The sequence below is a fragment of the Durio zibethinus genome, chromosome 6 (assembly GCF_047325235.1).
Source record: "Durio zibethinus cultivar Kanyao isolate XHJ-2024 chromosome 6, ASM4732523v1, whole genome shotgun sequence".
In the NCBI taxonomy this organism is placed as follows: Eukaryota; Viridiplantae; Streptophyta; class Magnoliopsida; order Malvales; family Malvaceae; genus Durio; species Durio zibethinus.
In genome coordinates, this window is record NC_143167.1 from 29,420,207 (window position 1) to 29,443,078 (window position 22,872).

General features: G+C 32.0%; 3 protein-coding genes across 12 annotated transcripts; all 3 read right to left on the reverse strand.

Moving 5' to 3' along the window:
• Positions 1-70: 70 nt before the first annotated feature.
• On the reverse strand, positions 71-5,422 carry LOC111284690 (3-hydroxyisobutyryl-CoA hydrolase-like protein 3, mitochondrial). 7 transcript variants are annotated; one of them, XM_089762615.1, is made up of 11 exons: positions 5,082-5,422; positions 4,529-4,630; positions 3,944-3,996; positions 2,905-3,039; positions 2,695-2,791; positions 2,285-2,414; positions 1,557-1,735; positions 1,279-1,406; positions 1,038-1,139; positions 609-706; positions 71-134 (listed from the first exon to the last, which is right to left on the reverse strand). In XM_089762615.1, exons 1-11 carry the CDS (start codon positions 5,371-5,373, stop codon positions 86-88), a joined length of 1,365 nt encoding a protein of 454 aa, XP_089618741.1. In that variant the 5' UTR covers positions 5,374-5,422; the 3' UTR covers positions 71-85. The 7 variants fall into 7 exon arrangements, with proteins under 7 accessions (XP_089618741.1, XP_089618740.1, XP_089618738.1 ...); XM_089762614.1 differs by lacking the exon at positions 3,944-3,996 and adding an exon at positions 4,296-4,360; XM_089762612.1 differs by having other exon boundaries at positions 4,529-4,681.
• Positions 5,423-6,185: 763 nt separating this feature from the next.
• Positions 6,186-8,440, reverse strand: LOC111286127 (strigolactone esterase D14-like). Its single transcript, XM_022875930.2, has 2 exons — positions 7,935-8,440; positions 6,186-6,786 (listed from the first exon to the last, which is right to left on the reverse strand). Exons 1-2 carry the CDS (start codon positions 8,315-8,317, stop codon positions 6,351-6,353), a joined length of 819 nt encoding a protein of 272 aa, XP_022731665.2. The 5' UTR covers positions 8,318-8,440; the 3' UTR covers positions 6,186-6,350.
• Positions 8,441-14,966: 6,526 nt separating this feature from the next.
• Positions 14,967-21,320, reverse strand: HCF101 (ATP binding protein). Of its 4 annotated transcripts, XM_089762625.1 has the most exons (16): positions 21,161-21,315; positions 20,938-21,075; positions 20,124-20,266; positions 19,973-20,023; positions 19,350-19,505; positions 19,033-19,176; positions 18,818-18,960; positions 18,572-18,641; positions 18,242-18,337; positions 17,916-18,005; positions 17,723-17,776; positions 17,181-17,304; positions 16,948-17,072; positions 16,621-16,656; positions 15,972-16,094; positions 15,082-15,297 (listed from the first exon to the last, which is right to left on the reverse strand). In XM_089762625.1, the coding sequence occupies exons 1-16, from the start codon at positions 21,228-21,230 to the stop codon at positions 15,223-15,225; spliced, it is 1,638 nt and encodes a 545-aa protein (XP_089618751.1). In that variant the 5' UTR covers positions 21,231-21,315; the 3' UTR covers positions 15,082-15,222. The 4 variants fall into 4 exon arrangements, 3 of the variants coding, with proteins under 3 accessions (XP_022730135.2, XP_089618751.1, XP_089618752.1); XR_016343016.1 differs by lacking the exon at positions 16,621-16,656 and having other exon boundaries at positions 14,967-15,297; positions 15,614-16,094; XM_022874400.2 differs by lacking the exon at positions 16,621-16,656 and having other exon boundaries at positions 14,967-15,297; positions 21,161-21,320.
• Positions 21,321-22,872: the final 1,552 nt, after the last annotated feature.

Genomic DNA, 22,872 nt, shown 5'->3' on the forward strand with positions numbered 1-22,872 from the left:
AATCTGTTTCTGAATCTACGTAACTTTTCTCTGCAACCAAACAGAAAGCTCTCCAAAGTATGAAGAGCGAAGATTGCTCCTAATCCTAAATATGCTTTCTGGTAAAACACACCAAGCCAAAACCCCCTCCCATTCTGTTCACAAAAGAAAGCCGCATTAATGTTGGATAGTTCCGAAATAAAAATTATCTTCTCCTTCATGATAAGTGTATAAATTGGTTTATGGAAATTGTAAACTCCATTATCAGTGAATAAGATAACAATCCAGTTTAAATGCAAACCGCCATCCTAGGAAAAAAAGCACAACATTTTCATAGAATCTTAAAGTCATAGATCATAAAAAATATTTGACCGTACTATTTTCTGTGAAAAGTCAAAAGTGTACATTCCAGGAATAATGATTGTGCTTTAGGATCAGAATATTATTAAAGACATTAAGTGTCATGCAATATGTAAAACTCTTTCATGCCAAAAACCGAGGCACTTTTGCTTGTAAATGATTTTTGTTTATTTTCTTGAGCTCCAAATTTGTATTTGCATGTCGCCGATCCATTCATCTTCCAAGCAAAACAAGGAGAGACAATTTGTTTATGTGAAGTGTGAACTTACACTTTCAAGTCTTCAATTCCTGGACCTAATGGTTCAAAAACTTCCTCCAATTCCTTTTGGTTAACTCCATCCAAGCTTGGAGGGTTCCACTTTGGATTCTGCACAGACATAAAAGAGTCACAACTATGAACAATAAAGCCATGAGCTTTTAAGGCCTGAAGGCGAAGAAGAATAAAACCCAGGAGCTTCGAGGAACATGCACATCCATAAACAGACAAGCATATATGTTAGAAATGGATGAACGACAGACACGTTCTAAAGAAATAGATTCAACGTATTTGGAGATCATCATTATTTTAAAGATTGGAGGAATAAAAGAGGAGAAAATTTGCAGATGTTAACTTATTTTTTAATAATATTAAAGTATAATCTTAGCAAGTGGCAGATCTTTTATCTTGGAGAGAAGGTGCAGAAGCATGAAGAAACAACCTGATCCTTGTCAACCAAGACTGCGCGTACACCTTCAGCAAAATCATTTCGCAGAGAAGACCGCAAGGCAACGCGATATTCAGTTTTCATAACACTGTTTAGCTGGAAATGATCAATGCAACATAAATACAGATGTTACTTGAAAACTCTTGCCGTCTTGTGACTAGAGAAGAAATTTACTTAGAAATGAAACGAGAGAGAGAGAGCGAGAGAAAGTTGAATTATACATATCCAAACTCACCGTAGTAAATTCATTTCCATGTTTACCATATCCATATGCAACTCTAGAGAAATAATCTCGTGTTAAGCAAAGAGAAAAGGGAGCGCCCTTTCCAAGACCATGCAGAGCATCATTTGCCCACTCTACCACTGCGGAAAGAAACAATGTAAATGTATCTAGATTAATGGTTTCACTGTCATCCACCAACATCCACAAGAAAAAGCTTTCCAGGGAGCACAATAATGACGCATATGCAATTCATTTTACTGTTTGGATTAGCCAATTTTAATTAAGCTTACCTGAAGCTTCTGCACTTTGCTGATGTTTTTTAAGCTCTTCAATTATCTCCTTAACAGACTTATCTGCACTGAAGCATGAAGTTATATGAGGCAAAAACGACTTCAAGTTTGCTTCAGACTCAGGGTTACTGCTGTATTTTGCCAACAGTGTAGTAACATCCATGTGTGGATCCTCTGAACTGTGAAAATAAACATATCATTTTACAATTTTGCTGGAAAGAAACCATGAATATTTATGTTGCTAATAGACCTACTGCATCTCCAATTTGCAAAACATATCATTCACAACTTTTCTGGAAGAAGACCATGAATATTTGTGTTGCTAATAGAACTACTACATCTGCAATTTGCAGAAGAACAGAAAACAAATTCAAAACTTTTTATTCAGAAAATGGGAGGAAATTACATTGCAAACAACAAGCTGAAATACAATAAAAACCAAGAAGATTGAAGAGTTTAAGTTCATATTTTACAGCTTCCGGCCCAACATAGAGAAACATTGGTCCTAAAACTAAAATTTCTGAAGGCAAAGATTTCACACTTTTTCACAAAGCTAACTTGATTTGGAATATCAAGTCATAAATACGTTTCCCCCCATTTTAGAGACATTTGTAAGTCACAATTTATATGAACAGTGAGCAACTAAATAGAGAATTATAAGATCCTAAATCTATTCATTTCCACTCAAAGAGAAAGCAATCAAAAGAAAAAGAAGAACAGAGATATACAAGGTACTGGCTAAAAGGGTTTCCTTCAGTGAACCTAGATTTCTGGATGGCACATAGTGTGTTCCAAGACCTACATATAGTGCATCTGAAGGCGTTGATATCCTTTTCCCAGTCATTCCAAGATAAGCACCTGCAGAACTCCAAAATTGTAAAAGACAAGAGTGGAAGGATGCAATATAACCTCAAGAGAGCAAGAGAATTAAATTGGTATTTGTGCACGTGTATAATCATATAAGTTTAGCTTTAGGGATTCAGCATATCCAAAATGTTTTAAAAGCACTTACAAGATTAAAAATAACCCTACTACACTCCCAGTTCAACCCTAGTGCTTCTGGTTTAATCTATAGCATCCTACTACAAGCCGTTTTTACAACTCTTAGAGCTTAGTTTTAGAGGTAAAAGAGACATACCAACAGAACCCCCTCCTGGACTTTGTGCAGCTACATATGAAAATCCAACATCAGGAAACAAACCAATTCCATTTTCTGGCATAGCAAGAACAGTCCTCTAACCCAGATTTATGCAAGAGTAAAATATTAGAGAAAGACACTTGTAAAGCTATTATAACTTAAAATGCAAGACCAAATATTTCTCCAGACAGCAAGGAGATCAGTTTGCACCTCAGTTACCACTCTGTAGCGACCATGGCCAGATAGGCCAATTCCAAAGCCCATTGTTATGCCATCCATCAATGATATATAAGGCTTCTTGTACTCTGAAATTTTGCATATTAGAGAATACTCTGCAGTGAAGACCTGGAAAAAATTACAACATAATAAGGCTAGAACTTCAGAAGACAAGTTAATATGTAAGGCACTAAGTGATTTAACAGTAAAGAGAAACAACATAGCATAAACAGAAGTCTCCCTAATAAGAAATGATATAATATCCAACAAACACATCATGCACATATGAAGAAATCACCCAAACTATATGCTAGTCATCGCTAGTGCAGAACAATCAGTATGTGGGGGTACCATGCTCACATCCTATCATGTCAATGGCTGCATCTTGGACATGTATAACAGATCATTTACAATTTAGACACAATTACAAGATAAAACACTTTAAACATATCTTAAAAGTTAAATCTGCAAAGCACAGGTGCAGAACAGTTAAAATTTAAATTATGCTCCTACTGATACAAGCAAAAGCTAATTTCATCTGGAAAACAATAGAGGCAAAATTATGATATACATTGTGCAAGTTGTACTACATGTATAATCAAAGATTTCCATTCCTCTGTTTCTCAAAAACAAAAAAGATTCATTTCACCTACAATTACTTGATCCCAACCCTCCCCACTGTTTGTGCCTAAATGGGATTCATATAGAGCCACATAAACCCCACAATTATGGATGGTTGACATTTCAGAATTGCATACAATTAGTTGTAGGAGATATGAACACAAAAATTGGGTGGTGGGATTTCAAATGACATGAAGTAAAAATGGTGTCATTTTCTTTTTACAGAAAAAGTAAAAGGATAGCGCTTTACTGAGACTGATATAAGCAATCATAAATGGTTTTTGGAATGTTGATTGTATAATAGCCATGGTGAGAGTTGTATTCCAAGTTTGGACAAACACAACAGACATCTTGTGTTGACTTGATTTAGCAAATTACAAATGTTCATGATTATAATTGTATGTAATTTAACCTCAATCATATGTGATAGTGTGTTTTTGTTTGCAATCTGCTTCACATCACCACCTGCATATATGCTAAATCTAAGTTATCAATGAGAGAAGCATTGAGTGCTTTGATTTAAGGAAAGAACACAACATGGAACCCAAAAATAAAAGAATAAGGAAAAATACAAGTAAAATGATATCCACACTCCCCCAATCCAAAGGAAAAAACCAAGAAGGAAAAAAGAGAAGAATAAGGCAAACAAGTTAAGGCTTGAACAGTGGATTTGACAAGAATGGAAAAAATTACTAAGTACAGTATGCTTGTAGGAAACATTAGAAGCACGAGGCATGCATTTACAGATGGAAGGAAAAGGAAACCTTTGGCACAAGAGGTGTGTTTCTGTCCTTTAGGATTTCAGCAACAACACCTTTAATATCCATTCCTGCATTACCCGTTAGTGGTTAGCCCCAAAAACTCCCCTAACACTAGCAACGTGAAAATAGCCTACAAGGATATCAATACACATTTTTCATTACAAACAGCATCTAGAAATACTATTAGAAGTATCATTTCCCTGTCAAAGAAGAAGCCTTAATTCTTGTCCAAGAACCTGCACAAAACGCACGTGGTGAGCTGCCCTCGATCAGAACACATTTGACCTTTGGATCCAATTCCCATTCTTCAAGAATTTGCTTGTACTTGATATCCATATCTACATTTATCAAAATATACACACGTCTCATCCACAAAACACATCTGCAAACTATTGATTCATATCAAATCAAAGAAAATGCCACGAGACAACAAAATTACACAAGCACAGTTGTCCATTAATTCTTAACAAGTGCTAAATTTTGTGGATACAACAAAGATTCTTCTTTTACTAGGATATCTTGTAGAACCATTACAAACTTCTTGTAATCCTCCAATTTTATTACTAGCAACTTCTTGAACAACGTCTTACTTTTCTTCTTTTACTCTCACTATTTTTGACAGCATTATCCCTTCATAATATTTTAGCATAACATTATCAAGGGTAGAGATTGTAATTTAAAAATCGTGCTAGAACCGATCATTCAATTCGAATTCGCTTTCGTTCTAATCAAACTCATACAAAACGAATTAAATTTAAATGTAAATTAAGGAGAAATAACGAAAGGGACCTAAATTCATGGCGTTGAGGGCTTTGGGACGGTCGAGAGTGATGACTGCGACGCCGTTTGGATAAACATTTCCCTTAACAAACTCTTCAGCGCCAGCCATGGTGGAGCAGTTTCGATCACGAATAGAGATTGAAACGCTTCCAAGCAACGAGAAGCGAAGGGAACGAGGAGCGAGACTTCGGAAGCGAGCAGCGGCGATAACCTCCGATGTTGCAGGGTTGTTTGGGAACAAGAATAGTGGAAACTTCAATGAAGATTTGGTTCCGAGTTTACAGACTGAAAAGCATTTCATGCTTTCCTAGTTTAACTTTGCTTTGATGACTTCGACTGCTTCAACTCTCAAGTAAAAGCCAGATCATTTCGGATATCTATTTCCCGTCCGGTTCGCCCCTATGACTCCCTGTTACAGTTCCACGATATTAAGCCCAGTGGGCCGATTTTGGGCCACATTTGATTACCGGAAGTGAATTCTCCCAGCCTTTTTGTTGTGGCCAGTGTGGACAATTGGGCGTGATGTATGAGTCAAGTTTGGGTTGAACCTTTTCAATTAGGTTATAAAAAAGAATTGGTTTAAATTAGGGTTTATGGTTGTTTATTCGGTTTCATTTCAATACTAAGAAAATGGTCCTTATTAATGTATGATTTTCTTACTCTCTTTCAATTACATTTTAATTTTTTTTTTATTAATTGGTTTTTTATATATTAAGAATTATAAAATGAAACTATTTAGTCGTAATTATAATTATAATTTAATTATATAATTTCCAAAAAAAAAAAAGAAATTAGGGTTTATGGCATCATCGCAATATATATTATAGTCTTTCTTTTTCTTTTTTTTTTTTACTTTGTATTTGTTTTTGTTTAATTATGGACTTGAGTACTATATAGAATTTTTATTCAAAATTTTGAATCCAAAACATTCCCTTACCTTTTGCACAAAATGTGTTTTTTTTTTAATTAAAATATACTATATGTTATTAAAGAGTGTATATAGCATTTTTCTTTTTTTTTTTCTTCAAATTAATGAAAATCAATCATATCCAATTCAAGACACAAGATCACTTGTTTCCTAAGTACTAATAAAATAAGATTCAAGCCAAAAGGTGAAGAACTTTAATAATTAAAACATTAATTACTGATTATAAAAGACATGAAATAATAAAAAGACTAAATATATTCTACACTGGTCAGTTCCACAATAGAGTCATAAACACACAAAAGAATATGTCCCAATGGCCACATATTTATTTTATTTCTGACCTTAACTGATCAAATCTCAAAGCCTAAAACTCCACCCAGCACATCAAGGAACTCAAGATGTGCAGTCAACTGCGGGAAATGACCGTTGGCATTGACAATCTCCACGGTTGATTTCCCTTTGATCTTCTTCTGCATGTAGTAGGCAACTGAATCTGGCACAACAATGTCATTTGTGGTCTGAATGATGGTGCATGGGGTGGTAACCTTCTCAAGAACATCTCTTTCGTCGCTACGAAACACTGTTTTTGCTAAGGGGACTGCGAATTCATGGTTCATCTTCTTCAAGCATTTTGCAAATTTTTCAACCGAGAGAGGATCCTTGTTGTCCACAACAAGAGTAGCAAAACTTGATGCCCAATTATCATAGTCGGATTTGATGCTGGAGAGGATGATGTCAATTGCTGCATCCTCAAATCCACCTTCATAATCATCTATATTAATGTACCTGTGTTAATTAATTAGTAGCATAAGAAACTTTTTTTTTTTTTTGGAACAAAGTCGCATGAGAAAATTAAATAAACTATGCTTAGAAAAATTTGTTATAAACATAGTAAATATTGTAAAGTCCAATTATATTCACAAAGTGAATATGTTTTTCGTGTTAAATTTTAAATTTAACTCATTTAATTTATATAATCATTTTTAAAAAATAATATTCAATAAATTTACGATTCAAATCTCAAAATTTATAATATTTTTATTTATAAATTGTGATTTAAAAAAAAAAAAAACTTTTCACAATTATTATTTACCCCATATAGCATTTATGGTATAACTTAAAAACAGAACCTAACTAGCTAACAAAAGTAACTCATAAATATATATACATATATATATATATGCATAAACATTATTTATAGAGTTGCCTCCTCCACACAATTTCGAAGCACAAAAGTACAAGATAAAGAACAAAACACTCTCTATCGTAACAGACCCAGAGACTTCTGTACCCATATTTTGCTGAACAGGTTCTGCACGTCTAATCACAGCTTTATTATTTATTTTATACAGTTAAAAAAATAAATCTATTACGTTATATGTAAGTCTTGTATTATTACTTGCATGCCGAGGAAGAAAAGAAGATTAAGGATGCGTTTACTGGAGTCCCTAAAGCTAGATCAACATTCCATTCGACCAAAAAAAAAAATGCTAGATCAACATCAAGAGCGACTAGATCTAACCATCGTCAGATCGAATAAAGTAAAAATATTATTTAATTTAATTTTATTCGGTGCACGAAACTTGTCCACAAAGCATATAGTAAATAAAACAGATATAAAAAAAAAAAGGAAGAAATGGAATTACCGAAAGGGGAAAAGAAAAAAAAAGAAAATAGAAGAATATTTAATACTAGATGTGGCAAAATATTGAATTAAATCTCTCAATCAAAAAAAAAGTGTGTGGCTTTTCTTAATAGAACCTGGTCAAGTTCATGCTTCAAACTGTATAATACTGTTGTTTATAAAGAAAAGCAGTGACCATGCAGAATCATGCAAAAAATTAACTAGATCAGCAGGTGACACATGCAAATTAAAGGTATAGCAGAAGCAAGAAAACCCTTTTTTTTGTCTGCTTCAAAGAAAAGAAAAATACCTAGGAGAAGCTCCAACAAGTATGAGCCGGTTAAAAAGTTGGGGTCTTTTAATGGAAGCAATGCATCCGATCATACCAGACATGGAGTGGCCGACAAAGACTGACGATTTCAAGTCAAGCTTGTCCATAATAGCTATTAGGTCATTAGCAAAGGCATCATAGGAAGAGTATTTCAAAGGATCAAAGAGGTTAGGATCTTTTACAGCTCCTGAAAAGGTCCAGTCAAAAACGACAACCCGGTAATGCTTGGTCAAGTAAGGAAGGATTTTGTCCCAGACAGATTGGTCTCCTCCAAACCCATGTGCAAGAACCATGGTCTCACTTCCAGACCCAATTATTCTTGCATTCATGGCTGCTTGAAGACTCGTTTCTAGCTTCACCATGTTTGTCAGAAATTAAGCAACAAGATATAGATTGACAGAGGGTGTTGGGAGAGACAGAGAAGAGAGAGAGAGGTAACTGAAGCTGATTTTGATGTTGTCTGCTGTTGGTTTGGGCTTAGTTATATAGGAAAGAGAGAGTGGTTTAATTATCTCAGTAAATAAAATTAAAGAAGAGAAAGAAATGTTAACCTTTCGGCAATAAATAACATATTTGCTTTAGCTGAGAGGCGCATTAGAAGTCTTAATCCATCATCGAAACCCCACCAATATGATCATTAAATGAATTATTTCCGTTTTTGGTGGTTCAAACTTCAACCTTTTGGAGACCTTTTAAATAAACATTTAGGCATCAATTAGGTATCAAAATTAATGAATTGAAAAGTTTTAGCCAATTGATCAAGCCATTAAAAAAAGCTTTATTACTCTTTTCCCCACTATATTTACAAAACCTTTACTTTTGGATAATAATTTTTTTTATATAAAATATTTTTATCTTAGGATAATGAAAATGATTACGAATATTAAAATTTTAAATATTAAATATTATCCTTTAAAAATATAATATAATAACATTATACGAAACAATTGAACTAAATTTCGAAAGTTCACATTCCAAAACTTATAGTTCTTTGTCAATGGATCACAGGCTCGTAGTAGATCCTGTTCAACTATAAATAAAAATAAAATGAAGAATTAACCATGTGATTAAATCAAGATGAGTCAATCTCGGCACCAAGTCAGCTTCGAAATTCAGCAATTGCGATGAAAAACTATTGATAGATATAGATTTATCATAGTTGTTGGGATATAAGCATTTTAATTTCTGCATTTTGACTGCTAGGACCACATACTTTAAATGCTTCATGCTTCTTCATAAAAAGAAATCTTCTATACATACATATATATATATAATATTTTTAAATTGGAATTTATAGATTGAGATCCATGTTGTACTGTCTGCATAAGTAAACTAGCACATATATAGCATTAATATTAAACATTAAAATGCAAGAGTTAAATGAGATTATTTTATCAACATTCATATGCTTTATTAGTAAAATAATAAAATTTTAATTTATAAAATATTTAAGATATACACACTTTTTTTACTGTTATTTTGTGTTATTATGTTAATTCAGCTTATAAAATTTGAAAATTTTATTGGTAGGGAATGAAATAATTTTCTATTATATATAACACCATGGAGTTTGCTTTGAGCTTTCTCCATCAATAAGGATGATAATGATTCGAATTGAATCGAGTTTGGTTTAATTTTTTTAATAATATATAATATTATAAAATTTTAAAATCTAATTTGAACTATTTTTTTTTAAATTAATCTAATCTGAATAGAGATTTATCAATTTTTTTATATATTATTTAATAAAAATTTTAATATTTTTAAATAGATTTATATATAAAATAATTATTTTATTTTATAAAGTTTTTAAAATATATAAATTAATAAAAATATATAATTTATTTTGATTTAATTTTTTATATCTCAATCTAAATTTAATATATATTTAATATTTAAATATGATATGAATTGAATAAAAAAATTAATCCAAACTGATATGAACATAATAATTTTTAATCAATTTTTAATTTTTTAATTTTTTTCCCGTCCCTATCCATTAAAAATTAGATTAAATAAATAATTATTAGTATTGTTACTATTATTAAAAGAAAATCAATACACAGGAATTCGATTGAGAGAAGAGTCCAACTGCGCCGTTACGGTGGGCGCCAAGACGGGAGGGAAAGCCCAAAGCAGAACCACAAAGAAAGGTTGAGTGATACAAGACAGGCGGGGCGGACAGATGTGTTCAGACACAAAAGGCCACATTTGTCGTGTAGTGGCAGTGTTGTTTATTATTGATTGGAAATTGAGAGGTGGAAGATAAGTCCAAGGCCTACCTTTTTCTCTTATTAAAGTTGGTGTGCCCCACCACGTGTTCTTCTACTGCCACCACCTCATCACAGCATTTTCTTACCTTACCTTCCGTCTTTACCCGCCCATCAAATCTCCCTTCCTTCATTCTTCCTTTCACGCTGCCACCTACCTACTTCCATTTCATTCAAGGTGCCAGCACTACTTGATCCACTTCAAGTACTTCACTTAATTTTTTTTTTTAAACTTATTTATTAGTTTTTAAAATTTTTACAAAAGATTAATCTAGTTAATTAGAGAAAATTTTTCCTTATCAATCTAAGTTTAATTTTTATAAAAAAATTTTCTAAAAATAAAATTCTGAATGTATCAAATGAATATAAAATAATATGCTTTTAATATTCGAATATATCTTAATACTTACATCTTATTTTAAAAAATTACAATTATAATTAAATAATTTTTAATATACATTAAAAAATTAATAAATAAACTAAGCCATCAATGACGAATTAATACATAATTGAAAGAAACTTACACTTGAAAAGACTTACCCTGAGATAGAATAATTCATAACTTTCTCCTAAAGAAAAATTCTAATTGGCATTAGTTTGTATTAAATGCTATATTAAGACACATGTTGAGAATATTATATACCTAATTCTGTATCCCATCCCATGTATAGCGAAATCCCATTGGCTAAGTTTGGCTTTTGCGATGATATTTTAACACCCTCAAAAGAAAAATTGTTGGCTTGCCGTTAATCATATTTGTGTGCACAATATGAGATTGAGAGTTTGGGAATGAAAAAGGACAAAAACCAACTCATTGTGTGGATGACAATAGAATCAGTGGTCATTACATAATCCTAATTAATTTGATGGCCTGATCTACAACTCAAGAAAAAAAAATTTCTGGGGGTTCCACCAACATCATTGACAAAAATTTTAAAGACTCTTTAAAACAGTATTGAAAATTAATTCCTTGGGAGCAATAATAATATTAATAATAATGACTACATCATGGTGATGCAACAATGACAAAGCCAGAAAAAGGTTGAAATGGTTGCCGCAGTTGGATCGGAACTTTTCAGATTTAAGTAACATGAGTAAATGTGCCCATACTGCCATTAACTTTGGTGGAAAGTTTTCTTTATATGGAACGACCCATCTATTAATCCTTGTGTGAAATGACTCATACGAAGGAGACCTCACTTTAGCAATTTAGCCCTTGCTTCGTTATAATGATCAAGAGATTCTTCTAACATTTTCTGGCTGTACGTAATTAGCAACGGAGGCTGAAATTAATGAAAATTAATAATGAATAGGGCAAGCCATAAATAATCAGATACTATAAATCTTTTGCTTTTTGATCTAGTAACAAAAAAAGTCTTAAGAAAGATATTTGAGTTTGGGTTTGAATTAAGCTTTTCTCCCCCTTTTCATGTTATAGGACGTTGTCTTCCTTTGAACAAAAAAAATATATATATAGTAAGAATAGAGTTGGTAATATATTAGGTTAAGATGTATTTTTATTTGTCTCAAATTCGATCTAATTTTATAATTTTAAAATTTAAATTCAATCTAATTCAATTTTTTATACATGAACTGGATATTGTATAAACTGTACTCGATCAGATCTGATCCGAAATTAATAAAATATTATTTTTAAAATAATTAAAAAATAAATTTTAATATAATATCAGGTCGGGTTTGCTTAAAATTCGAACTCGACCCAACTCCAATTTTTTGTTAATAATATCCGATTCGATCCGAACTAAAATTTGATTTAAAAAAAAAAACAATCCTATAAAATTAGGTCAAATCGAAACCCATCGAGTTTGAGTTTGGCTGCCAACCCTACATAAGAGATAGATTTGTTGTTAGATCGAGTTATTCGTTTAATTTATGTGGATTTTAATTTAATTCGGATTGAATTTTAAGCACAGGTTTTACAATTCAAATGTGGCCTGATTTCAAAAAATATTATAATATTTTTTATTTAAATTAATAAAATTATAATATATTTATATTTTTTTAGATATCTTAATATATATATATTTTAAAATGAGTCTTTTGAACTAAATAAATTGAGAGGAATAGAATTTTGGGTAAAACTTTTGAATGATCGACTAAGTCAAGCCAACTCGATGCAATTCATGGATAGTTATAAAATTAATTGAGATCTAATCATACTTTAAATAAATGTAAGTAGATCATCTTTTTTTTCTTTCGTTTTTGTTAATTTTGAACAACTATCTGTATTTAGCATGATCCAAATTTTCATTAAACAAAATTTAATTGCATGACAAGACTAACCTATGTGTGTCTATATATATATATAACACAATATCAAGTGAAAGATTAGCACATTAATTTATAATATAATAGAATCCCCCAAATTAAGGATAAAGAATATCTTGTGCTGTGCGCATGTTGAGGATGATAACAAGGAAAAACAGACAAAAATATATATATATAAAAAAAAAGGTAATATTCCATGAAAATAATTTTCCTTTCCTTAGATTATTGAGTTGAGGCTTTGTATAACAAAAAATAGTACTATCTGACCAAAGCATAGGTTATGGAGGGCCCAATCACAAGAAAATTATAAGGTCACAAAATACTATATATGAGAGAAGGATGTGCCGTGCCATAAAAGCGATTCTTTGGAACATCTGTTTTGTTTTAATTGACCATATATTAAACTATAAAATATTAGTTTTTCTTTTCTTTTGTTTTATTTTCTCATTAATACTTATGATTAGAATAAGAAAGGAAGAAGAAATTAGAGCAACACTGGGTCAATTTGAGATTGATGTTCCTATACATTAATTTGCACAACAAACGTGCATCCTAAATGAAAACTCCATTGTGGCAATATCCAATTGTATTTATCTTTTAGTGTTTCAAAAATTTATATATAACGTAAAGCTTAACTCAATTAATTTATACAATTATTTTTATGTGATATTTAATAAATTTAAAATTTATATATGAATACTTATAATTATTTTTTTATTTTTAAATTATGATTTTTTTTGTATTATATATATTTATATTCTTAACTTCAAATTTTGGAGAAAATAAATTTAAAATTTTATTTTGTTAATTTATATAATTATTTTTAAAAAATAATTTTTAATAAATTTTAAATTCAAATCTAAATATTTATATATATATATATATATATTTACTTTCAACTACAACCTTTTTTTTGTTAAAAAAGTATCTGAGAAAATTCAAAGATTAGAAAATCAAGAAAATTTGATTTCTTAGACTTTCTGTCTATCCGTCTAATCAGATTAGGTGAAAGTGTACATCGGCATAGACCAAGTAACCACCAGCCACTTGATTTTTTTTTCTTTTCTTTTTTTGTCTATACTTTAAAAAGTTAACTGTGATTTGTTCTTTTTTTTTTTTAATGTTTTTTTCTTACTATTTGATTTGGAGAAACCGAAGCTTAACTCGGTACTACTGAAAAAAAAAATTAAGAACATAAATTTTTAGTGAATCGAATATGTAATAATACTATTAACAGATTAGCTTAATTAATAAGATTTATTAATTTTGACAATGAACGATTTATCTTAAAACTTTTAAGCAATTTTTAACATTCGATTAGTTGGAACAATCTATTTGCTTCCTGATTTAATTAGAAGAGAAAAAAAGAAAAACGTTTTACATTGGTTGTTTTTAATTTGTTTATTGTAATGGTCTTCACAGGACCGTAGATGAGAGCAAGTCAGCATCAGCGATGTAAGAAAGCAAATTACGTGTAGTGGATTGGCAACGCCAACACCACAACTCCACAACAAGCATGATTCAATGGGTCCCTTCCCTTTAAAGGCCACGTTAATGCTCATCCTTTGTTTAGTGGTATGACTTCAAAATACCACTTCAGATTTTACTATTAAGCTCGCATGGCTGCACACAATCAATATGGCAAGCAGAGCACCAAACAAAACCAAAAGATTTTCAATGGATCTCATTAAAGGGAAAGCCTTGACTTCTGAAAAAGGCCAATATTTAAAGCCAAAAGCGAACGCTTAAGAGTGGCACCAGCCCCCAGGAGGGTGATAGAGGGGTGGTCCCAAGGCCAAGGACAACGGTTTAAGATATTGACAGTTTCTTTCAGCCACCCAAATTGTGATCCCTAACGAAACAGGTACTGCTCATTTAAACGACGGCTCCTAACATTGTTAATGCTGATAAGGCCAACTTACTTTTATTTATTGTTCTTTTTTTTTTTCCTTACATCTGACAGTTTCTCCCTTAAATACGGTTATTCATTGCTGCTGCTGACTATTCTTCCTCCTTTTCATGAGTTTCTTTTGATTAATATCATTAATAAGTCAAGTAAAATGTTTAACATAATTTTTAAATTTAAAATTTTTTAATATATTATTTAAATTATAAATCTATTAATTATTATAATATTTAAAATTTTATTTATCCATCATATATAATTATTTAAAATTAATAAGATGAATACTACATTTGTTATTAAATTTATAATTTAAATATTATATTTAAAATATTTAAAATTTAAATATCATATTAAATATTTTATTATAGTTTAAAAATTATTTATAACATTAACTTTTTCCTTTTTTTCCCTTACTTTTACATTTATGTTGTCAACTGCTAATTCTACCAATGGTTCCTCTTATGTTTGAATGAAATTTTGTGTAATATGTTGTCCTTGTATCTATATGGTAAACGTAACTGTAGCAGTGTCAACCAAAGCTATTACAGAGAATGGAGAGGAGTAAATTTTATAGAAATGGAGAGGTATCCATTTTTGCTTGTAAAATTATGGTGTACATATACATATATATATGCCTAGAATCACATTTAAGCTCTAGTTTTTACAATCGAGGTAACTGTGAATCCTAGCCTCCCTTTAGTTTCATTTGACCCCAACAGTCGGAGAATGCACACAGCAGACAGGCCTTGTTTGGTGGAATCAAGGTGTCGATCAAAATACGCCACAAGTGAAGAGGAAATTATCATGATTGCACAGGTGTTGGTTGAGGAACATCAACTAAACGCTCTATCATCTGGAGCTGATCATAGGGAGCAATCTGTGAAATGACACAAATTAAAAAAAAATGATATCGACGCATAAGAATGAAAAACATAACTGCTTAATACCAACTTTGTCGCTGAGCATTTTATGAGTTAAATCCACAGTTTCCCCTATTTCTAATGCATAATGAAAAGACTTAAAATACTATACCAACAATCAATCCTGCTCCATGTGATTTCCCTGGGTCACTAAGTGCAAGCCGGCAAGTACATATTGATAAATGTGAATTTATTAAAGGGGAAAATATGAGTTTCTAAATGTCAATGTGGGCCATTCTTCCACTGAAAATGCTCAAGACATGCATTACTCACAAGTTTATCACTTGTTAACCACCAGCTTCCTTTTTCCACAGTTGAACTGCTAGGTTACCAGCCAATCTGTTTTATTAGTAATTGATAATACTGAAGATTAAGCCAAAAGCATGCAAGTGTAGTATCCATACTGGCTACTCCATCATCTGGTTTAGTCCTAATTACGTAATGATTTTCAACTGAAAATCAAAATTTCCGGAACCCCACTGATGTTGAGTTGTTAGTCATCATCTTATTGTTGGCATTAGGTTGGTAGGTTGACAATTTCTTGCCAGGCGATAGCACCTATCACTCTGTACAATTGTAACAAAAATCATAGTCATCCATCGCAAAAGAAACATTGAATAAGTCGAGTCACCTGGCTAAATCCATCTGGCCATGTTATTGACACAGCATAGTTACCCATGGGCCGAATTTCATCAGGTTCAATATCTTCTGGAATGTCACCATACTGCAGTTTTTGTTCCCCAGTCCACTCATCCTGTTTAAACCAAGAAAAAGAATGACCAAAGGGAAAAAAAAAAAAAGGATGAAACAAATTTAAAAAAAAAAAGTACAGGGAAGAAGGCACAGAACAAAGACTTGAAGCCTGCAGTGACACCTGAGTTCCACCATGCAGGAGGACTCGTCAAGCTTATTTTTTTCTTTCAAAGTAACAATATGCTCAGATAATTCGTCAAATGGTCTAGAAATTAGAATAGCATTTAGATTGCTAGAAAGGAAAATGTTCTTAGCTCCAAATTTTTGGTCAATCTAACAAAGGATTTTGATTGCTTCTACCATCTAGATTAATACATTGACTTGGTTAAGCCTACAAAGCATATGAATTTGACTGTGGACTTTGAGTTTCTTTCATCTTGTCTTACACTCCAATTTATTTGTGGATTTTTTTGTGCTTATGACATAAGCTGCACAGCAACAAGTCAAACTGCTATAGTAGCAAATAATCATTTTTGGCCAATATAGTAGCAAATAATTTGTTAGACAATTCTGAAGAGCAAACTTACTCTAGAAGAGATTATGATGCATTTCTGTCTATGAGCCTATCTGCATGAAAATATCATACATCAAGAATCTTTATTTCTGTTTTGGCTATCGATACGTATGTGCTGTACATGTGCTTTTATTTAACTGAAACTCATTCGGTGCTGCTCATGTTGTTTCCCAAGAAATGATAACCATAAAAAAAATACAGTGATATTATCACAATTATCAATCATGTTAGTAGCAGGCTTTGTTTTATATATATATATATATATATATATATATATATATATATACCAGAAAGATTTACATAAAATCAATTAACTATTAAAACAAAAAATCCCCCGTACCACACTTTGGGCAGAGCGGTCATTCCTTCTTACTGTTGCAGGATGCAGAAGGAATTCTTCCTCTGAATCAGGTACCTTAACCTTTATGGCCTTGATGGATTTGTCATAGGTAACTGCTGTTGATACTAGAACCAAAGAGGATGAACACAATTAGCATTTCTTTCATCAGGGGCAACTTGAAAGGGATCAAGTACCAGAAAAAGATTAAAAAAAAAAAAAGACAATATAAGTACCTTGCTGGCGAATCTTGGCACACTGTCGCACAACACATACTCCAAGGTTCTGAAATGTCTTGGCAACTTCACCTCGAGGATCAGCCACCACTTCAGGCATTCCACTATCACCAGAAGCAGAAAGCTGCAAAAATTAAATGTAATCAACTATAAACTTTACTAGGATTTCCAGCACATTCAACACATTCTGTTATAATGCTTAATAAATAAAAATAGAATGTAGTTAAAAAGAAGCATATCAATGATCAATAATCTATTAAGCAATAAAACTTTGCATATAAGAGTCTTAAGGCTTGCTCGATAAGATTAAAACTCGTGGAAAGATAAAATAAATGCTTACATGTGAATTTATCCAACATATAGAAGAGTGTTTGTCACATAATTAAATGAAGATGAAACTTACTAGACATGCATCATGAAAATGCAGAGGAAAAGCTGATGCGACAATGCTTTCTGACCAATTAATAACAGAGCACTCTCAAGTATGCAACAGACAAGTACACTTCACTAGCTAAGCACTAACAGAAAATCATAGGACATACAGTTGGTCTAATGGGAAGATCAAACAGATGAGGGATCCCAAACTGCTGGACAACCTGCAAAGCCAATGAAGTGTCAGTTATGCAGTTTTTATTTTGTGCAAAAAAGATCTACTGACAATGAGCTGAGTATCAGCACTGTAAATTATTTTACTATCAATAAGGAATGATTTAACTTCTGGATAATGGTGCATGCCTGAGAGCCTGAACCTCTACCAAATGGGTAGTAGCGTTTCCCATCTGCATCAAAGTGGCACATATTTTCAACCACAGCAACACATGGCACCTACATACATTAACAATAATACCCTATGTGAATATATGAAGCATGAAAGAAGGTTTCACCTACTGATAAACTTGCAAATCATACTTTCAGAAATGCACGTTGAAATATGTCTAAAAGCAGGTAAAGCATATGAATTGGTTTAAAGCTAAGCAATTATATGGCATAAAAGATAATCTTTGCATGATACTCATCAGTTTCTTTGTAAAGTACAACTAGGTTGTAAGATAAGGGGAAACCTTAAGCTTCGAAAACATGCGAACTCCTTTCGCAACATCAATGAATGCTAGCTTCTGAGGGGTGGTAACAATAACAGCAGCTGTTAATGGGACTACCTGACATTCATTTTAAGCAACATTAAACACCAAAGCACTGGGTTTAAGAAAAGATGATCGGTTGCATTACATGCATCAACTATAATAATGTACAAAAAGGGGGATCCTGCAAGCTATATATCTCCACATGGCTGTGCAGTATGCTTGACAATATGATAATAATTAAATTATCTATTATGAAAAGAAACATATGAAAAATTAGACAGAAAATTTGGTATTAAGGCAGAAAAGAACCTGGCATAGAGTAAGCTGGATATCACCAGTTCCAGGAGGCATGTCAATAACAAGATAATCAAGCTCTCCCCTATAAAGTAGAAGCAATCAGGTTTTCAGAGTGAAAAGGTTCCAGAGAGTTATAAATTCTAACAAGATAAAAATTAAGCATATTCATTAAAACAATGCAGAAACAAATTTTAGACAGTTGTAAGTTCATCAAAATTTTTCTAATCAAACTCAAATAGCATATTCAGTGGCACATACCACTCAGTGGTTGTCAGAAGTTGATTGATGACCCCAGAAACCATTGGACCTCGCATTATTGCACGACCTCGTCCGGCAAATCCAAAGGATACCAACTTAACTCCTAAATAATCAGTTGGAATGATGGTTCTCTTTTCTGGGTTCTACAGTAAGACTTAAAGAGTCAGAAGAGCACCAATGCGCAAATAAAATAAATTTCAAGTTCCGAATACTACCATCTCTAGCAATCGGTTTTCAGGGGAGACCATTGTCGGTAAACTTGGTCCATAAACATCAGCATCAAAAATACCTACTCTAGCCCCCATTCCAGCCAAAGTATATGCAAGATTTACAGCAATTGTTGATTTTCCTACACCTCCCTATAGAATTTTTTACAAACAGGAGTTACGAAAAAAAATCAAGCAAGACAATCAACATTAGTTTAAGTTCCCACAGGACAGACAACATGGCTAGCAAGCGCACAACAGATATAAACGTATTTACCTACCAATAAATTCATAAAGACAATAACCAAATGGTTGTGGAAGTTTACCTTGCAACTTGAAACTGCCACAATATTTGAAATCCTCTGCAGACCTGCTGGAAGTTCCCCAGCAAAAATAGGTTTTGCTGGTTGTGCTGACATGGTCACATTGACCTTTTTGACCCAGGCAAGCCTAGCCACCACCTCATTTGCTTGCTGCTCAAACTGTCATGCATTAAAAATCTTGTAAGACTTTCTGTTTCACTACCGTACACAAAGATCGTAACTATTTTCATTTGCTAATGCATGTGGAGGCAACATAATGAAATAGATCATTGACGATGCATCACCCAAAAATAGTCTGCATACATGTCCATAAAGAACAATGTGCACAATGGAAAAGCCAGAAATAGAAAGGAAAATTAAGGCTCCCTCTCTATGGTTGATGCTTTGACTCTTTTTTTCTTGTTCTTGCTGAAATTGAGTGGAAAGCAAAAAGAAAAACATAAAAAAATAGAAAACAACGGGCAAATAGAAAAATAATCAACCAACATAGCCTAAATAAGTTTCACTTTTCAAAAGAGGATGCAGATTTCATTACTAATTATTTTTAAGTGAACATATGAAGCAAAAGTCTACCATTCCAAACATAGGTCAATTGTTGATCAAACAATGGTGATTGTGTCATTTACCATGTCCTTGATTGGACATGCTGGTGTCGTGAGTTCCAAGCCAAAGGAAACCTGAAATGTGAAGTTGAAACTTCTTAACAAGTGTTTTTTTTTTTTTCCACTTTGTTTTTAGGATATTTTAAGAAATCTTCAAACATATTTTCTAAGTGACCTCTCCTGAAGCTTCATCAATGAGCAGATCTTTCACAAAACCACAGGAGACAATATCTGTTCCAAAGTCCGGATCAATGATTTGAGACAAAGCTTTTAATACATCACCCTCAGCTGTTCCAATTGATGTTGCTGAAGAAACAGCTGCCATCAACCAAATTAAAATTTAGATGACTTAAAATAAAATCCAGAAAACACCTTAAGCAATAATATTACTCCTAAACCAACCATATTAGGCAAAAAAAATGGGGGTCAAAAGGTTGCTTTGTGTGATAACAGCAATAAGGCAACAAGATGACTTGATCTCCTACCACCCAGCCTCACAGAGGTAAATCTTTACATAAATATTTTATTTATTAAAGTAATTATTTCACTTTAATTCAAGACTCAAGAAACAAAATTAAGCATGCCCTGCATGAAGACATTCAAGTTTTTATAAGAGAATAGGTTATATTCTGACTTTGCAACACAAAAAGGAAAGAGAAAATTGCAGATTTGACAGCCACAAAACTTTGGATATAGATTTTCAGGTGGTTGCCAAAAAACAAATAGTAAAAAGACCCATAAGAAATACAAACACAAATAAAATACTACTACTTCTTTCCAACATAACAGCAAATATCAGCCATTTTAAAGCCATTCCATATATTTAAAAATGCAAAGAGATAACCGTGCTTCCCGGTAATGTCTTCAGCTTAAAAAATCTCTATGGCTTGGAAAGAAAAGCACTGCACGTGTTGGATTTTTATAATAAAGTAGAAAGAGAAAGTTTCAGCCTTCCTAGGTTTTGCTTTGGATGAGATATGGAGTATTACCTTCAACAGAGGCAGCTTTTGGTGCAAAGCAGCTAAAAATGGACCGTTTATGTGATACCCATATCGACCTTTCCAGCTTCTGAAGCTGAAAGAAGCAGTTGGCAGTTGATGGTTGAAGACATCTCTCAAGAAGCAGTCCTACAACAAAGGAACAGAGAGTAACAAGTAAAAACTGAAACTAGTTTCATTAGTTGTTGACAACATGAAGCAGATGGAGTATTACCTCCTTTTGAATGTTGCTTTGTAGTTTGAAAGGAGAGATAAGGCCAAGATGTAGCATGAAGAATTTGCATTTTAGAGCGGAAGGAAAGGAGACAACCCTTTTCTTTTTGTTCATTGTTATCAAAATTAAAGTATAAGAGGCTCGCGGTCGGCCATTGTGAGCCTCATGTTTCAGTTGTCCGAATGATAACATTAATGGCTCAAATCAATCTTTCTAGAACAAAAACGACAACGTTTTATGCTGTTCGTCCACGCGGCGTATCTGACATACAAGATTTCAAAAATCACCCACCTGTTTTTATTTTTTAAATGTACACTAGATAATCGGCATAGTTAAGAAGTAATCCCCACCTATAAATGCTCTGAAAGAATTATAATGCTATGAGCTAGAGATTCACGATGTAATGTAAGGGAGAAAAATATAATTTACATATTTATATTTTTTTAAGTGTTTAAATATTTATATTAATTAATATCAATATGATGAAATATCAAATTAATTAATTAAAAAATAATTTATTTATTTGTCATATTACCGAAAACAGTTAATGTTTCATAGTATTTTATTGTAAAGAATAAAAAAGTCGGTAACTCAAAACATTAGTTGCTGCAAAAAATAATTTTGATCCTTAAAAGTAAGGCTAGATGAAAGTGTAAAATTAACCTAAGGTTTAATAAGCTCTTGAACGATCGACTGACCATTGGATTCTCACCACTTCCGTTCGCACATTAGCTTCTTGCCACTATAGGTCGCCTTCTGGTTCTCGTTGCTGCAGATAGCCCATCGGATTCTCGCCCTTGCCGGTTGGCCCTTTAGATCTCATTACTTTTAATCGTTCCTTGGGTTTGCGTCATTGTCGGTCGCCTTCTATGTTCTTGTCATTATCAATGACTCCTTTGGTTCTCACCATTGCCTCTTGGCTTCTCGCCATTGCCAATCGCCTTTTTTTTTTTTTAATTTAATTTTAAATCTATCTTAAAATTGCATTTTAAAAATAATTTATCGTAGTTACAACTTACATATTCGATTTTATTCATTATTTTTGGATAGAATAACTCATTAAATTAAATGCAATTATAAAAGTAAATTTCATTCATTATTTTTATTGAAAATAAAACTTATGTTAATGAAGTTTTTGAAGGGTGAGTTTTTTTTTATTGCATTTGTGATTAAAATTTTTCAGTGATAATCAATTCACGGCAATGGGAGTAAATTTTATTTCGTTTGGTATCGTGCTGGTGGTTAAATTTATTTATTTTAATTTATGAAAAATATCTAAGAAAAATAATTTTTGAAAATATTATATTATTTTATAAATTTTAATATATGTGAATATCAATATAAATATATTTAATCAATAATGATAATTCTGATAGTTTTAATAATAAAATAGAATTGAAATTAAAAATTAAAAATATTAAAAATGAGGAGTTAAATGACAATAACAAGGAATGTACTGTATATATTTAGGTAAAAAATTAATGGTAGAGAAAATAGGAAAAGAGCTGTTTGATAGACCCAAGAGTTTTTTGGCACGTTGTTGTATAAATATTTTGTCCTTTATTCGATTTCTTTATTTATTGTATTTGTTATATTTGATATATGTTAGATTTATTTAATTTTAGGATAAAGTCAAATCCAACGGTAACTAATATAATTTTATATTCTATTTAACCCTAACCCTCGGACTATAATTTATTACAAATATGAGT

Bases quoted from the DNA above. Each gene is read 5' to 3' on its own strand.
- HCF101 (XM_089762625.1), bottom strand. From the start codon at position 21,230: ATGCAAATTCTTCATGCTACATCTTGGCCTTATCTCTCCTTTCAAACT. The intron at 19,177-19,349 runs GTAAACTTCCAC...AAAATTCTATAG, and splicing joins TGGCAGTTTCAAGTTGCAAG to GGAGGTGTAGGAAAATCAAC. The intron at 18,338-18,571 runs GTTCTTTTCTGC...AATGAATGTCAG, and splicing joins TCCAGCTTACTCTATGCCAG to GTAGTCCCATTAACAGCTGC.
- LOC111284690 (XM_089762611.1), bottom strand. From the start codon at position 5,373: ATGAAATGCTTTTCAGTCTGTAAACTCGGAACCAAATCTTCATTGAAG. The intron at 1,407-1,556 runs GTAAGCTTAATT...TTCTTTCCGCAG, and splicing joins GCAAAGTGCAGAAGCTTCAG to TGGTAGAGTGGGCAAATGAT. The intron at 135-608 runs GTAAGTTCACAC...TTTTGTGAACAG, and splicing joins GGAATTGAAGACTTGAAAGT to AATGGGAGGGGGTTTTGGCT.
- LOC111286127 (XM_022875930.2), bottom strand. From the start codon at position 8,317: ATGGTGAAGCTAGAAACGAGTCTTCAAGCAGCCATGAATGCAAGAATA. The intron at 6,787-7,934 runs GTATTTTTCTTT...TAATTAACACAG, and splicing joins CTTGTTGGAGCTTCTCCTAG to GTACATTAATATAGATGATT.